Genomic DNA, 17603 nt, shown 5'->3' with positions numbered 1-17603 from the left:
GTGCTTAAAATATCCTTGGGCCAAAATGGAACACCTACGGTGCATGCATATTGCTTGTGAAATGGCTTGATTTCAGTTAGACTGTTCTATGGCTTTTTTTATGTGTTGTCTGGGTTTTGGCTGAACACGAATCCCTGCCACAGCACAAGAAGCCTCCTGGAGTCACTGCAGCTCTGTCTCAGTGGTGTTTGTCAGAGAGTTGCTGGCAAGTCCAGCAGGGCCCCTCATGCTCAGGTAACTCTGTGCCTACTCCCAGTTGAGAGCTGCGCAGTTCATTTAGAAATTAAACCCAGTGTCCAGGGGCCATAGAGAGAATTCTCAGGAACCCTGCCAGCCTGGAAAATAGACCTGTTTCATCATCTGGTTCTCTGTTCCTTGTTGTCTTGACTGGTAGCTGCAGTTCCTATGATCCTAATACCATTTTGCTTAGGATGGTAGAGGCTCTGGTTGGCCAATGTGACCTAGTGTAGAAAGCGCAGGCTAGAGAGTTTCCAGAGTTCCTCTGGAGCCCTTCCCTTACAAGAGGCAGGGTTTGGGGCTCTGCTGAACACCATGTTCTCCCTCAGTTGGAGTTACTGGAAGTGCGCAGACAGCAAGAGGAAGAGGAGAGGAAAAGGCGGCCGCCCTCACCCGAGCCGAGCACGAAGGTTTCTGAGGAGACCGAGTCCCAGCAGCAGTGGTGAGTCACCACACTGCCACCGGAGGCTTAGCCCTAGTGGCAAGTGAGGTTTAGGGAGCATCTCGTCAAAGCCTGCGCTGTGCTGGGCCTAACCACATGTCCTCTCTATGAATTACTTCAGTAGACTTTTTCGAGTCTGTGCAGGCACCCTTGGACAGCATTTGAGAACACCGACTTGTCCACAGTCACACTGCTGTGTAGGCAGCAGAAATGGGATGTAGACGGTTCCCTCTACTGCATACGTGTGCTCACACATGCGCACAGACACACGCTCAGAGTTTCTTTGTGATTAAATGGAGGGAGTGAACCACCCACATGTCCAGCCAGTGATTTTTGTGGGGATGCTTTTTGAAAGTTGTGGGTGGCTTCACATGAAGGCCAGAAATTACTCTCTACTTCTGAAGGGCTTATTATTTTGCTGTGGTAAGAGTTCCATGATAAACCCTAATGCTGCCTTTATGGGGGCGGGGGTCTCTGCAGTCTTACCTCTCGAGTTGGTTTGAAATGCTTTGAAAGTTGTTAAAAAGAAACTAAATTATGTAAAAGAGGGTTGCAGGGTTTTTTTCTAAGAGAGGAGCTGTATTAAAATAGACTGATGTTCTCTCCATTTTTCTTACTGTTTTTCTCTCCCCATCTTCTCCTTTTCTTTTTCCTCCCCTGTTCTCTTTCCCCCTTCACCTAACAGGGATACTTCGAAAGGAGAGCAAGTTTCCCAGAATGGTTTGCCAGCTGAACAGGGATCTCCACGGGTTAGTTACCGCTCTCAAACCTACCAAAACTACAAAAACTTTAATAGCAGACGGACAGCCAGTGACCAGCCATGGTCCGGACTGTGAAGTTCACTACTGTTTGTCAAGAACCACTCTTTCCAAATCCTGATGGTTTGACCTTTTGGCTTCTACTTCACCCACAGTGTTACAATTTTACTTAATTCATAGCCTTCCTTGGTTTCATATTTGTTTGCGTTTAATTCATGTTTATTTGAGTCTTTTAACTGATGGATGCTCAGTTGCCTTAAAGCAGCATACTTATTTTTTATTTATGTGAGCTTTTTACTTTATTGAGATTTTACAGCAAAAGCCTTACATGAGTAATTGCAATTTAATGAGATTACAACAAAATGAAGAAGAAAACTAGAATCCGACAGGTATGATGTATCCAGTTATACTAACAGGGTGCAATATTGCACTGTATATAGTCTCATTTACAGATGTTATTAACCTGCAGTAGTTTACTCATAGCTAGGAAGACTGGTATATGCAGAAGGAGATTTTAAGTACTACAATGAAAACCTAAAGTCAGCTGTGTGACATTCCATGAAGGGTGCACCCATTTATTGAAAATGACAAGGAAAGAAAAAAGGAAGTTGGATCTACTTGGGAAGCTGCGTGAATTTTTAGGTGCAGAATCTCAAATGTTTTGAGATCTGCAGATCATTTATTACTTTTTACAAACCATCTTCTCTCTTATTTTTTTCTGCCAAGTCCTGAATTGGGAATTCTAGGCTTACTGGCAGGAGATAATGCAGCCGGCCTGGGGAGTAGTAAAGTGCCCGCCCCCGGCTGCCACACCCTTGCCTTGGTCACTGTCGGCACCGCCAGGACGCCGCAGGTGACAGCAGTGCCCAGCATGTTTCGGAAGCCTGCCTCCTGGACTTCCAGGCCTGTCCATTCAGCCGATGACTTCAGGGTGTCAAACTGTTAAAGTTTTTCAAACATGGAGCAAAAGCCATCCTGGTTCACCCTGATTACTTGAACTATGCACACGGTGGACCACCCCTAGGAGCAGTTGCACGCCTCCTGGCTTCAGAAGTCAAGTTTAGCATCTCTGTAGACAGAAACTCCGTTGTGTGCCTGGTTGCAGATCTTCTGATTCGTTTTTCATTTTCTTATGAAAATGAAGTTCTTCTATGGAGTTCTCTAGTAAGAAGTCTTTTAGGATGGCATTTGTCAAACCACCAGCAGGGATTGAAAATGTTTTAACAGGAATGCTGTTCCTTAGGAATAAAAGCTGATGAAAGAGGTGATTTCCTGGTACTGATCAAGACAAACCTGAACCCCTGTTACATCAAAGCCTCGCAAGACATTCATTTGCTCATTTGCCATATTTAGGTGTTAGTGGAATCAGAAACCTGTTTTGATATGTGTTCTCCATGAGTTAAGTCTAATTTGTCTTTTCATTTCATGATGCATGTCTTTTTTTTCTTTTGTCAGGATAACATCATGTAGCATCTTGTTTGTTTTTCCTTATTTCTATGTACATATCTATCTACTTGTGATTGTAGATGGGTATATAGATAGATGCCAAGCTTCTTACGTTCGGGGGGTAGTGTGCACCACCATTGGGTCTCTGCCTTAAAACACACCAAATTCCCTGTTTAGGAAAACACCACTGCTTTATCTTTGGTCTTTAAGGAGCCCTGGCATGTGTTTTTGGCTCCAAATTATATGTCATTGATCTATATGTATATGTGATATTTCCATATATATGTTTAAATTTTGTATCATCAGGACTGATACCCAATTTTATGCTTTTTGTATTCAAAAGACCAAAAACAAAAAAAATACTACAACCGCATAAGCACACAAGAAAGAAGTGCTATAATGTTTTTGGCATTTGTCCTCATGCCTATTTTTATCTAGATTTTTAAGTTGTAACTTGCCAGAACAAAATTTTAATTGCAATTTGGGTTGTATTGGAAGAAGAAAAGCCTTTTCATTCTTTTGAGTTATGGTGCAGAGACTCAGGTTAATGAACTTGAAAAAAGTGTTGCTTTGTGCACTTCGAAAACCAATCGGGTATTTCTTGTGCTACTAGTTGTCACGTTGCATTTGTGTTCACCTTCCCATTTAAATATCTCAGGTGTACTCAGCCACTAAAGCACTGTGGACTAATCGCTAAAGAGAAGCAACGTGGGTGGGGAGAGGGTGTGTTCACGTGAACCCACTGTTCAGTCACAGCACGATGATTTGCTTTTGATGTTTGTCTCTAGTGGTGTGTTGTCTGTTGGCATGCTTAAGCACATGTCCATTAAAATTCATTTTGTTCCTTTTATTTTCCTTGTTTTCTTGGTTAGTGATTCATTTGCATAAACATTAATTGTCTCTGCATACTGGTTTGGGGTTTTCTCTTTCCTTCTAACTCCAAAGAAAAAAATTTTTGCTGCAGAATTTCTCCCAGAAGAGGCTTCCCTGGCCTTCACCTCCCCTCGAAGTCTGACCAAGTACGATAAATTTTAGCCTTTTTTAAGTAAACATTTCTCTGTTAGGTTATTGCTGTCACTAGTCACTAGTTTTCAAGTCACACCTGCAGCACTAATTTTTTTTAACCTGATTTCTGTACACACTAACCCCATGTCTCCTGGACTCAACGCTTGGCACAGGCCTTCCACACCAAACTCACACTGCCCTCTAGAAATTTCCCGAAGTCTCCCACTAGAACAGATTTGTCAACTTCAAAATCCACTCACTTCCTTTTGACTCCAGGTTTTTTTGTTTTTGTTATTTCCCCTCCTGCATCTCTCCTTTAAAAATGAAGGAGAGAAATACTGAAATGGCCTGTTGCTCATAAGCACGGGTCTACAGGCTGTCACTTGCAAGGCCAGGGCAATCACCATGCATCTCCTGCCCCCATGCCTTTCTGCCCTAAGAATCCATTTTCCATATTGCTCTGTGGGTAAAGGGTTCCAATCAAAAACATCCTTAAATTGCATAGCTGCTGGTCTCCCCTAAGCCCTGATGCTAACAATGATAATTTCTATAGACGGGTTATAAATCTGTGACTCCTGTCCAGCCACTTAGATAAGACCCAAATGAGAGGTCCCATTCCTGAGAGTTGACATATCTGAGTGTTCAAGCAGTGGTGGCCAGGCTACCGTTCATGCTGTTGAGGTTGTTGCTGCTGATTTGGTGTCCTTTTGGTTCTGGGCAGCAGTGGTGGGGGATATAGCTAATGATCGTTGCCATTGACACCTCCATGTTTGTTTGTGTATGAGGGGAGCCAGGTTGTCTGTAATCCACTAAAGTGTCAGCCACACCCAGCTTTAGTAACTCGCTAATCCCACACCCTGGGTGTATCAGCCGGGGGCCTCTACAGTTAATGGTACACAGTTGATGGTACACAGGCTGAAAGCGATAATGAATCGAGACCCTACTGCATTTCCCAAGCTGCAAAGCCATGAGGGTTACACTATAAATGAGCTTGGGAAGGAACAGCTCCCGAAGACGTCTCCAGCCTGAAGGGTCAGAGCCGCTGGAAGCCTGGCTGTCTCTGGGCTTTCTCGTCTCAGTGCAGCAAGGCACCGTGATCAACCAGCACGTGATGGGGAAGGCCCTGGTTCTGTCTTTGTTTGGGGGTAAATAGCCGTGTGGTGTTGAGTGACTGTGATTGGCTTTTCCAGCTCCTTTAACACAAACTACAACCCACTCACGATACAACTTCGGCAGATGTGGTTAAATTGATGTTTGTTGACTTGCCTCATTTCCTTCCAGCTCTTAAGTTCCAAAGTCTAACTGGGGTGGTAGATGTGAAAGTGCATGATTGTCGTCCTAATTTCTGCATGTATTCATGACGATGTGTTGAGGGGTGGGGGAGGAGAGCCAGAGAGCATTTTCAGAAACCGAAGGTCTTTCCTTGTCTTACTCTGGGGGAATGCTGTGTAGCTCTGATAGAGTTGTCTATCGATCTGTTTGTGAATGCCCTTTCGCTTAAACTTCCAGCCCTTCTGGTGGCATCCTTGGTTGTAAGGTGGCTGCTGTATAACGTCCACTCTCTCATATTTAATATGTGTGATTGTTACCGTTGTCCTTTCGTTTTTAAAGTAACCCTAAGAGGAAATGATCTGAGTTACATTAGAGAAAATGGATTGATCAGAGGAGCAGAGTGCAGTAAAACTCATACTGGCATTTCGCTTTTCTCATTTCCCCATAAACGGGCGGGCATTAATCCCTTCCCACCTTCTAATGTCCTTGGTGTCCAGCTGGCTTTGTGGGATGTGCAATGGTTTTACTGTACTGCCTCGATCTGTGCCAGGCATTTATACACAGCCACGTGTGCGAGTCAGTCAGAGCGTATGTGGTCACCGCCCTGAATCACGGGGTTCGCTGAATAGCCTCTCCACTGTCCCTAGATGGCTGAAACGGTGGATACAAGCGAAATGGTCAATGGCGCTGCAGAGCAGAGGACAAGTTCCAAAGAGTCCAGTCCCATCCCCTCCCCCACCTCCGATCGCAAAGCCAAGACTGCTCTCCCTGCCCAGAGTGCCGCCACCTTGCCGGCCAGAACCCAGGAGATGCCTTCGGCCCAGATGGAAGGCTTTCTCAATCGGAAGCACGAGTGGGAGGCCCACAATAAGAAAGCCTCAAGCAGGTAACGGCAGCAAAGGCTGAGGCAGTCAGATGGGAAGTCAGCCCATAAGCGTCAAGGCGGGTCGATCTTGAGTTGAATGGGGACTGTGTGTTCATGTAGTTGATTTGCTTGTAGTTTTCTGGGCTTTACATTCTTGGGACTGACATTGAGAAGAGAGGGGGTAGTGTGCCTTGAGAGGAGGAAGGGTTAAGCATGGATGGAAATAGCAAAGTTAGGCCTCAGTAGTTCATCCTGAGAAGGAATGCTGCTCTGCTAGGTTGTGGTTGAGTCTTCTTCCCTAAAGGGAAATGATTCGCTGTTGTTTTCTTCCCCGTGGGGTTTTTACAGACATTTGCCATTTATCCTGCCTTAACTCCGTTACCAGTCTTTATATATGTGATCTCCCAAATGCCCCACTTTTACTATCTTTTCTTTACAGATGAGGAAACTGGGGCCCCGAGAGGTTAAGAAAGCTTACATTCTGTAGAAAGTTAGTAAGTGGTATCGTGGGGGTGAAACTCACGTCTGACTTCATGGCCTGTGTGCTTAGCCAGTGAACCACCCTGCCTGGAACCACCATGTACGCCTGTGCAGGCTGCGTGGCGTTCAAAGAAATCCCATCTCAGAGCTGCCAACATCCATTTAATACACACAGATCTCGTGCCAGTAAAATGGATACATTCTGACGGTTTGCCACATCACGGCACAAAGGCCTTTTCTAACTCATGCAGAGGCTCCATACATACTGGTGGCCCTGGATCTGCCTCCCTGTGGAGTCACCAGCCACGTACAGAATGGAGCTGCAGTGGAAGCTGCCCGAGGATGGCACGTTTCCATGAACTTGGCCTGTGCCCCCTACCACAGAGGTGTTACAACATCAAAAAATCTTCCCGTCAGAGCCAAGAGTACCTTTACTGAATAGAAGAAACACTGTTTCCCCTCAAATTCAGAGAGGGAAGTCACTCTCAAAAACCTACCCCTGTAGCTACCTGTGCCCTGTCCCAGGAGCCCCCAGAGGCATTTCGTTCCTTTGTTTAGTTGGAGCGGAATTCAGGAAGGGCTTTTGACAAGAGGTCGCAGCCCGTTGTACGGGGACCATTTTCCCATTAATCGGTTCTCAGTGCTCTAAGGAAGTGTGGTGTGGAACCTTGACGTTCCTTTCTTCACTGCTCAGGTCCTGGCACAATGTTTACTGTGTCATAAATAACCAAGAAATGGGTTTCTACAAGGACGCAAAGACAGCCGCCTCTGGGATCCCTTACCACAGCGAGGTACCGGTGAGTCTGAAAGAAGCCGTCTGTGAAGTGGCCCTTGACTACAAAAAGAAGAAGCACGTGTTCAAGCTCAGGTGAGAGTTGTGGTGCCTTACGGTTCCTGGAAGTGTGTAAGTGTGTGTGTGTGTGTGTGTGTGTTTCCACTCCGGGGGTTGGTTTTCCTAGATGGGTACTGTGATAAGTTGGTTTTTCTCCTCTGCCATTTAAAAAATCACCAAGAAAGCAACAGACAGGCTTGGCACACATCTTGGTTAGGATGTCTGGGGACTGGCCAGTCACCAGCTTCCCCGTGCTTAATGGCACACTGAACGTTGAAGTAAAGGCGCTTTTGTTTTTAGAAGCTGGAACTCAGTTGTTCCCTGAGAGGATGTGAGCTGTTCACATTTCACAGTTTAAGGAAAGCTCAGAAAAATAGTTTCCCCATCTTTGGAGCTTATTTGGACTCGGGAGGTGCTGTTCTTTGCCCATGGCTTATCCGGTGATGGGTCAAGTGAGTTCCCCCGGGGGCTGGATGGAGGCAAACAGGAAGTGTGTGTGTGGGGCCTGGGCTCCTGGGCTTTCTCCTGGGTGCCCAGTGGGTGTTGCAGCTGCCCCTGGAACCGTCCAAGAGTTCCAGGTGTCTCTACCCAGTAGAATACCTATACATCCCCACAGAGTAGGTCCAAGCTCAGAAGTTCTGCTTATTACATGGAAATGGGCAGAAAAACGACTTTGTTTTTATTTTTTTAATTTAAAAAGTGGTCAAGATGTTGCTCCATTTAATACTTCTTTGATCTGTTGCTTTGGGATCTGAAAAGCCCAGGACTTCAGTTACGTGTGTCTCGTGCCAGATGGACTAGGCCATGGCCTGCAAATGAGTGTGTCAGGTGGTGTGATTTACTGAGCCCTGTTGATGAGCACTGGAGGGCTCTTAAGACTTGGAACACTTGACGCTCTGGAAGACGAGGCGCAGGCAGCCCGGCTCCCTGGCCGCCTCCTTGTTGCAGATTCAGGGGGTTAGGGTCTTGGTAGAGGACACTTACCCTTCTCCCCACCTCTTCCTCTTGCCAGTAGTGGAGTAAAGGAGTGTCACAGTGGGTGACCTTGCAAGGACACTAGTTTTCATTCTGATACGTACATAAGTGAAATCTAAGAGGCTGTTTTTGTATGTTTATTCAGAAACTGGTATTTGTAAATGTGGGGGATGCAAGCTTAGTGGCAGAATTTCAAAAGGGCTTATAAATTTTAAAGACCTTTCTCTTGAGTTCAATTTAGAGCAGTGGTCAGGCATCCAAGTAGTCTGCCACAACAAAGCCAGATGTTAATTCATTTGGGACTTTTTAAAAATTCTCCTAGTGGGTTAAAACACCAGGTTGCCTATGTATATTCTATTGGCCCAATTATATGGCTCCTCGATGTCCAGGGGGCCCCACTGGGCCTATGCGTGTCCCGGGCATGGCTGGTGGTGTATGAATGGCCGTTTCTGGTGTGGCCTCCTTGTACCCCACAAAGGATGTGGGAGTTGGGGGACTTTTTTTCTGAAGTTATATTGTGACTTCCTTTCTTCCTTTAAATTACAGACTAAATGATGGAAATGAGTACCTCTTCCAAGCCAAAGACGATGTAAGTTTCTAAGATTCTTTTCTCTCGATTCCTTACTTCAGCATTTGCAAGTGTCTGTGGCACGAGGGATAAGCTTTATTTGTAACATTCTTCATAGAAATAATGATCAGTGACAGCTGGCATCTGTCATCTCGTCTCCACAGTCACTAACACTGGAAAGGGTTCGGTTCTCCCTATGCTTCTAGGAGGCAGTGAATGTCACCTGTCTCCCAGTGGGTGAGGCACAGTGAGGTGGTCCCAGGACTGGACGTGGATCTTGATGCCCAGTCAGGAGCCTCCCCGCTGCACCCCACTGCCTTTAACCACCCATTTCTTGGTTGTGCTCCACCTTGAGGGGAGAGAGAAAATAGCATATGCAGTGCTTTAAATTTGAAAACGCTTCTGTTAAATTTACAGTCTTACCTGTCAAATATATTACAATTTTTTAAAAGCCAGAGTGGGGAGCAGCTTCTGGGGTGGGGCCTGCTGCTCCACCGGTGGCAATGAGTCTTCAGCTCTTCCAGCTTCCTAGGACCACATGCTAGATTGATGACCTTCAGGTACTGTAAACCAAATTCCTCTAAGAGTTGAACTGTGTTCACTCTGCTGTCCTGATAAAGCAGAGAGAGGTTCGTTTGGGAACTGCTTTACCCCTGAGTTAGCGCTGTCCCCAAGCCTTCTGACTGGCAGAGTCTCGGGTGGCCATGCAATTGCAGCGAGAGTGTTTTGTGCCCGTCCCTCTTAGCCGAGTCTCACCCGTGCCTCCTCCTTTGTCCAGGAGGAAATGAACACATGGATGCAGGCCATCTCCTCTGCCATCTCCTCTGATAAACACGAGGTGTCTGCCAGCACCCAGAGCACGCCAGCATCCAGTCGGGCGCAGACCTTGCCCACCAGTGTCGTCACCATCACCAGCGAATCCAGCCCCGGCAAACGGGAGAAGGACAAAGAGAAAGACAAAGAGAAGCGGTTCAGCCTTTTTGGCAAAAAGAAGTGAACTCCTTTCTTTCACCTCCTGCCCTTCTCTTACATTTTCAGTGAAATTCCAGCATGCAAGCTCAGAACCAACACATTATTCTCTGTGCCTAACGTTCCTCAATGTGGTTGATTTTTTTTTTTTTTATTTATAGAGCATTTCTGGGGATGGGGTGGGGGAAAATACACCTAAACACTTTATCTCCAAGTTACAAAAGTTTGAGGTGCAGAGGGAAGACCAGATTTTTTTAAGTGAAATTATATAGGTTAGATCTCAATATTTAAACTGTTCCTCAATTTTGTGAGGCTGTGTTGGAAATAACTCGCCTCTAGTGCTGTTGGTATGCAGGGCAGCGGTGCTTAAAACAATATTTCCTGTGCTCACCAGAGACAAAATGTACCAATTTCCTGACACCATTCTCTGCCATTTACTCCCAGTGGTTACCTTGAGTTTTGACTATTAGAGGTGCCCATGGTGGGACTCACCTTGATTAAACAGATCGTATATTAGGAGCTCGCTGCAGCCATAGTGCAGCTCCATGTTAACTGTACAGACCAAATGTTCATATCAGCAGCACTTACTAACACACGACATGCGGCTTTTCTGCATCAGCTGGGACGACGGTTAAGAATGTCGCTATACAAGAAGGAATAGAAAACTGATACTGTTTTAAATAATCTGTAATTTCAATTTTTTTTTGCTGAAATACATTATATTGTATGTTTGAGATAATTCTAGTACAAAGTATAATAAAACTAGATGTATAATAAACCCTTTAAATCATTGGTAAGTGTAAAAGTGGAACTGAAGCATTTACTGGACAAAGTAATGTTACTCTAATGGTTACTTGCTCGTGCGTTGCCACACTGTGTTATAATTTGCTTCATTACCTTGCTATTTGATACATAGTGTGCATTTCTCTGTCACTGTAACGATTGTAATGACAAATTTTCATCTTACTGCACAATCAAAACGGCATTGATAAGAATGAACCCGGGAGGCTGGGCCTGAGCAGGAAAATGGTCGGTCACTCAGGCCCGGTGCTCAGTCGTATTACTTGTACCTCTCAACTCTTTCCCTATCTGTTAAATATATGCGATGTCATTAAATGCTTTTAAATCTAGCATGGTGGGTAATTGTTCTTTTTCCTCTTCTGTGCGCACACCACATAGGGGAATCGCAAAGCAAGAGAGAGTAAACGAGACGCACTAGATAGTGCATCTGGGGTTCAGTTTTGTGCTCCTGTGCATGACTGGTGTACCAGCTTTGAAAACTACAGTGAACAGAGTATTATCTCTGGAATGTTTGGCAGCTAACATCCATGTTTTATCTTTTTCTTTATAAAGAAGTTGTCAGAGAGCTTGCTAAACCCAAGCTCTGAGACAGGTTGTTAAATTTTTTCTGTAAAGATCCAGATTGTAAATATTTTAGGTTTTGTGGGCCATACTCTGTTGAAACTCCACTGTGGTATAATACAGAGGCAGCTATTGACAATATGTGAGCAACTGGGCATGGCTGTGTTGCATTAAAACTCTGAACACAAATTCGAATTTCATCTATTTTATAGAGATCACACAAAGACAGATGATAGGCCAGATTTGGCCCATGGGCCTGTTTGCTGACACCAGCATAGAGTTATATGTGTTACACTTCTCCTATTTTTATCTTTCCTATTGATTCCATATCAGGGATTTTTAGTAAATTTTTCTACAGAGGCCATGCCCAACGTGACATCAAGCCTGGGCTCCACGACTGAATGGCACTGGCACTTTCTGTGACCTGCTAGTGAACTGAGGCCTCACCAGCTTCTCCCCCACCTCTCACATGCACTGAAGTCATTTATCTTACCGTGGCATTCCCTCATCCTTGCCTTAGGATTAAACTCAAGTCATTCACTTCTCAAAAGATGAAATTATGGCCCAAATGTTAAGCCTACTCATGACAAAGACAGGCAGGTGGCAGGCGGGCCACACTCAACCAGCAATCCCAGAATCCCATAAAAAGTAACATAACATGGGACATTTTGCACATAATTCCCGAGGCTCACTGACCCCTGACTGAGGCCTGGGTTTGGTGATGCTCGCACTCCTTGCTGTACCTGCGGAGGACCCACTGAGGCCTGAGGGTGGAAGGTGGTGGGTGAAGGGAAGAGAAATGGCGACAGAAGACTGGTTTCGGTGGGTCATTAGGAGCTTATGTCAGCAGATATGATCAAGGCTTGTTCACTGGCAGAAGTTACAGGCCACAAAGGATCGGGAACTTCAATCCCATCAGGGCAAATAATGGGTTTTTTAAAATTCTACATGATTTATTATTTTGAGGATTTTCACATTGATTTTTATTGCTATAATGTACTGTTTTTTTCTGGTTTTTAGTGATATAGGATGGGCGATATTGGCCTCTAAACTTATGAAACGTGAGCAGCAGTAAAGACAGACTGTCAGGATAGTCACTGATGAAAGGCCCCTTCTGTCACATTGAACATCTCTGAAGTTGGAATGCATCCTCGACTGACAGCACCTCAGTGTTGTGTCTTCTTCAGGGTGCTTAGAGTGGTGATGCTTCTTACAATCCATGGCATCTTCAGCCGATGAAAGGTCACACTAGGCAATGGACATGTGATAGCACCAAGTTTTTGGCACTTTTAGGATTGGTCATGTTTGAGGACCCTGTATTTCCCTCTGGATATTCTTTTCATTTGTCAGTTAGAATACTTAAATATTTCCTTCACTTGGTGGGATTTGTGTAAAAAAGACAAAATATTTGAGTCCTAGTATTTGAACTGAGCTTTCTACACATCACCCCTCACCCCCATTAAAATAAAGGTAAAACTTCTGTCCGTCAAAGCTCCAGACTTCTCTAACCATCAGTGAAATTAGTCCTTTTTGAAACAAAAATGTCCCATCATTGTCTAGGGGAAGCCCTTTCAGGTTGGGTTTTGAGTTTTTGGGTTTGGGGGTGGCGGTTAAAGATTTTATTTATCTTTAGAGAGAGGGTAAGGGAGGGAAAAAGAGGGAGAGAAACATCAATGTGTGGTTCTCACATGGCCCCCACTGAGGACCTGGCCTACAACCCAGGCATGTGCCCTAACTGGGAATCAAACTGGCGACTCTGCTTCACAGCCTGCGCTCAATCCACTGAGCCACACCAGCCAGGATAAGTTTTGAATTTTTTTGATATAACCCTAGTAATCTTTGATACTTTCTTCCCTACCTGGCATGACAAGATGTCCCAGGTTCATCCAGGACATTTCTTGACCCCAGACCTGCAATTAGTTTTCTCTAACAAACTCTGATTTCTTTTAGTAGAAAATGGTATTCTAAAACCATAATTTGTGTGCTGGCAATGTTCCTTGTTTCTTACTGGGTTGGTCCTTGTTTCTAGACATATCAGTAGGTAGAGCAAAGAAGAACTCACAAGTTCATACTTAAATTCAGAATTGCAGGGATTTTTCAACCTAACATTTCCCATGTTATAATCATTTTCACTCAGAGAATTATGGTTCTCAAGGATACAGGGGGCCTAGAATTAAAAGATTCTATACTCACTCATGTGCTTTATCCCATATTACATATCAACTCTGAATAGCAATACTAGTATCACCACCAACAATAATTACTGATAACAGTTTTTATTTTTTTAATTTGCCTTTTTGTGTGTATGTGTGACAATATGGATTCCCAAGTGGTTGTAAGAAATAGAAACTGATTCCCCCAATGGTGATCTCTTACAAAACTATAGCACAGTAGCACAGCCAGTTTATTGGCATTGATTTCATCCAGATACAGAAGAATATTTCCATCTCCACAAGGATCCTTATTGCCCTTTTATAGCCACACCTGCTTCCCAAGCCCACCCTTGTTAGTCTCTGGCAACCACCAGTCTGTTCTCCCTTGCTGTGAGATTGTCAACTCAAAAACTTTGTGTAAGTAGAACCACACATGAGTAACCGTTTTCACTTGGCATAGTTCTCCGTAGATTCATCCAGGTTTTTGTGTGTATCAATGGTTCTTTTTGTTGAGTAGTAAGTAGTCCGTGGTATGGTTGTACCAGTTTTTTAACTGTCACTTACTAAAAGCCATCTGGGTACTTGCTAGTTTTTGTCTATTACAAATAGAGCTGTTACAAACATTTATGTGTGGGTCTTTATGTAAGGTAAATCTTCATTTCTCTAGAACAAAAAATGCCCAGGAGTGCTGAGAAGAATTTTTAAAAACATTTTTGTACGTGCTGTCTCCATTCTCCCCTTCACCCCACTTTTGTATCATTTTACTGTATCTACAATGCCTGAGCAAATGGCTCTTCTCTCCGTCTTAATCCTCATTTAGTCTTAGTTCTACAAATAAGTGTATTCTTAATGCTCATCAATCCTTATGTGGGGGTTTCCTAGTTCTGGTTTTCTGAAGCTCATTCCCTGGGTAGTATATTTATGTGTGTGTGTGTGTGTGTGTGTGCGCGCGCGCGCGCGCGCGGGGGCGCTTTAAAATGCTTCTTGCTACCACCAAAACATACTCTCCACACCCCTTACTTATTCTCAGCCAGTTCTCTAGATCAAGCACTTAGATCAAGCTCTAGATCAAGTGAAGTGCTCATTTGTTGCTTTCAGGACTGAACACAGATTTCCCAACAGAGAAATAAATGAACTTCAAAGTTTTTCAAGGTTTAGGCTCAACTTGAAGAGCGCAGGCTGCCATAGGAAAATGAGTTGCTCGACTATAAAAGATAAAAAGTTCTGTGAGAGAGAATATATTACATCCTGTTTGGAGCTTTGTGTTTGTCGTAAAAACGCAGCCGTCTTCTGCAAGAAGAGGTTCGGGAAGGAGTTGGAAGGACTTCTCTCACCCTTCAGTTGGGGGTCAAGACGTGTGAGAAACGGATGGTTCTCTTCCGTGCTGTTCAGGCTACTTTCTCCCAGGTTGAAGCAGCACCACCAACATCTGAGAGGCCTGTGCAGGGGGCTGGCTTGGGAGAGCTGGTAGAATTCGAGGGCCTCACTTCGGCTGTTTCCTCTGCGGGGAGCTCGAAGACAGGCTTCCTCAGGAGTGCCCAGGTTTGTAAGGCACTCGGGTTGGTTGCCTGAGCTGCCTCGGTGGTTCCCTCACCCCTCACATCGGCTGTCGGGTCGTTTCTGTCCCGGGCCCATCAACGTCACAGAAGGAAAGAGGACAGACGCCCGACACAAACGCTGGAAGGGCCTCCCTCGGCTCTGCTGCCCGCCCTGGGCCCGCAAGGGCTATGGCTGCCCCTCGGGGAGCCGGTCCGTCCCGGGCGGCCAGCACCGCTTCCCGCAGGGCAGCTACGTCGGGCCGCGAGTTGGGGGCGGGGCGGGGGGGGAGGGGGGGGGGCCCTGAGGGAGTTGCGCAAGTTTCCACTTGGCCTTCACTCAGCCCTCCAGATATTTATTGCACTTTGGGGACGCATTGTGTCTGGGAGTGGGGACGGAGGAGGCAGCACATCAGAGGAGTTTCCTGAAACTGACTTCAGAGGAAGAGGGAGCTTTCTCCTGCACGGCCCGGAGGGACTTTCTCCGCGGGCGGCGCCTGCATTCCGGAGTCCGGGCGGGACCGGAGGCCGCCCTTGGCTCACAGCGTTTTCCCTGGGGAATCTGCTCAGTGTTCAGTCACCATTGCGTTGACAGTTCCCCTCTCACGGTGAATTATTTGCCATGTTGCGGTTCTTCAAGCTTTGATGTTGTGAGGGAGGCAGTCTCTCAGGGTTTTAACCTCGCATCCGGCGCCTCTGGCCCCACAGCCTTAGTTAAAATGGCCAGAAAGTGTTCGTCGGAGCCCGAGTTTGCTGGGGTACAGGCCAGCCCTTTCCGGCCGCCATCTGCTGCATGTCTGTCACATCTCCCTACTGTCTGCCCTCCCTGGGTGCCTGCAATTACTTCATCCGGCTGATTCAGCCTCTTCTGGGAAAGAGCGTGGGGCTCTGCGCCCAGAGTGGTTGGAATCATGGCCCCGTCTCCATCCAGCCAAAGCAGTACTCCCTCATCAGCTTGGCAAAGCACCTACTGAGTGCCGGCCACGCTGGAAGCAGCCCCTGTGGAGCTGAGACTGCGCTGGACCCCTTAGGCCTGCTTCATCTGAGCCTGGGTCTAATCATCTCTAGAAGGCGATTGAAGATACGAGGTGATGAACGCTGCACTCCACGAATCAATCCCTCTCCCGCTGCCAGGAGGAGGCTCTCTGCACCGCCCCCCCCCCCAAAGTTGATTTTATTAGAGTCTTTACAGTTCAATAACAAAACAAAAAATCCACATCCAGATGGTGTAAACAACAGAGTACTGGTTCACACGACTAAAACATGTTGAGGTAGGACGAGTTTAAATGTTGATTTGCCGCAGAAGTTCTCCATCTCATCAGGGCGGCCGCTGCGATGCCTGTGTTCCCTCCGCCGGCCCTCCTCCCTGGGTCAGCTTTGGCTGCGGGCTGGCTTCCCTCGGGGGATGGCGCTGCTGCTTCCTGGTCTAGGAGGAGGGAGAGGCGCCCTTCCTTCCCGGAACATTGAACAAGGCCCTAAATTTCACTCTGAGTGGATTAATTTAGGTTTTGCATCCCTGAACCATATCAGCATAAGAGAAATCACCTCAGGTGTCCAGTGTGCCCTTGTCCATCCAAACCACAGGGGGTTACAGCGTGGGCATGGGTGGGTGATGGGCCTAAGACTGAGAAAACCACATCAAAGAATAACAACATCAAGGCCTGGCCTATGTGATAAAGCCCCCACCCCTGTGTGTGTGCGTTGCGTGTGGGGAGGCTCAAATGTATATTTGGCTTGAAAAGTGCTGGCCGAAACGAGGGGCAGGGTTTGAGAAATAGGGGAGGGAGACTTTTCCAAAAGAGCCACTTTTTCTTTGAAAAAATGAGAAATGATGGTTTGAAAGGGCCCCCTCTTGGAGTCAGGCTTGAAGCTCTTTACATTTTAAAGCACATTTGTTAATGTATTCAAGGTTGTCCCTGGGGTTTCCCTCCCAGGTGCTGTTTGGGGAGCACCTGGCTTCAGAGAACAGCAGCAGGTTAACTGGAAGGAGGGGCCCCTGGGCCTGGCCCCACTGGCTGCCTTCTGCCGGGCTCCCTTCTCTAGCGGTTACCGGTCATGTGGGTGGGCCTTCAGGCACTGGTACACTCAGCAGCAAAAGGAGGTCATGTGGGGATGCTATAAATTAATGAATTAACCAAATGTTTGTCTAAGGAATTGAATTTTTTTTTAAATAAAGCCCTCCAATAGGTGCTAATATCTGTTTCTTTGGGGAAGTCCTGAGTGCCTGAGTTCATGGCCAGAACATTATTTGACCAAGAGACAACATGTGTGATGCCCAGTGCCCCGTCCCATGAGGGAGCAGCTCCCTCTTCACTCAGCACCCTGTTTCTTACAAAGCCTCCATCATTGGCAGGAGGTAAAATTACACAGAGTAGTAATGACTTAAAAGGCCCATGGTGTCCTGTGTGACTGGGCTGGGGTGCTGAGGCAGTGTCTTGGGGAAGCCGTTTGCTTAAATAAAGAGAGCTTCATGGAAGAGGGTGCCACTGGTCTTTGGAAAAGGAGCAAAGCAGGCAGAATTTCTGGCATTCCTCAGCTAGGAGGGGAAAGGATTTAAATTCCATAGAACAGTTTGAAAATATGAACCTGTCCTTATGTTATTTTTTTTAGCTGTGACACTTGGCATTTACGTCATTTCTCTATCACAGTTGCCTCACAGGGGCACAGCCCTGCTGTGGGCACATAACCACTTGGATCCCCTCCT

At 46.1% G+C, this 17603-nt stretch overlaps 1 protein-coding gene across 3 annotated transcripts in view; it reads left to right on the top strand.

Moving 5' to 3' along the window:
• SPTBN1 (spectrin beta, non-erythrocytic 1) overlaps positions 1-10979 on the top strand; it is a 188884-nt gene extending 177905 nt beyond the window's left edge. For all 3 annotated transcript variants that reach the window (XM_045827184.1, XM_045827185.1, XM_045827186.1), the window contains 6 exons: positions 567-679; positions 1365-1428; positions 5808-6046; positions 7200-7373; positions 8859-8901; positions 9659-10979. In XM_045827184.1, coding sequence (XP_045683140.1) covers positions 567-679; positions 1365-1428; positions 5808-6046; positions 7200-7373; positions 8859-8901; positions 9659-9877 — 852 coding nt within the window. In that variant the 3' untranslated portion in view covers positions 9878-10979. The remainder of the gene's footprint in view (positions 1-566; positions 680-1364; positions 1429-5807; positions 6047-7199; positions 7374-8858; positions 8902-9658) is intronic.
• The last annotated feature ends 6624 nt before the right edge of the window (positions 10980-17603 follow it).

Source organism: Phyllostomus hastatus, unplaced genomic scaffold, assembly GCF_019186645.2.
Source record: "Phyllostomus hastatus isolate PE091 unplaced genomic scaffold, TTU_PhHast_1.1 phas_scaffold_78, whole genome shotgun sequence".
NCBI lineage: Eukaryota > Metazoa > Chordata > Mammalia > Chiroptera > Phyllostomidae > Phyllostomus > Phyllostomus hastatus.
This window is presented reverse-complemented; position numbering and strand designations above follow the sequence as displayed.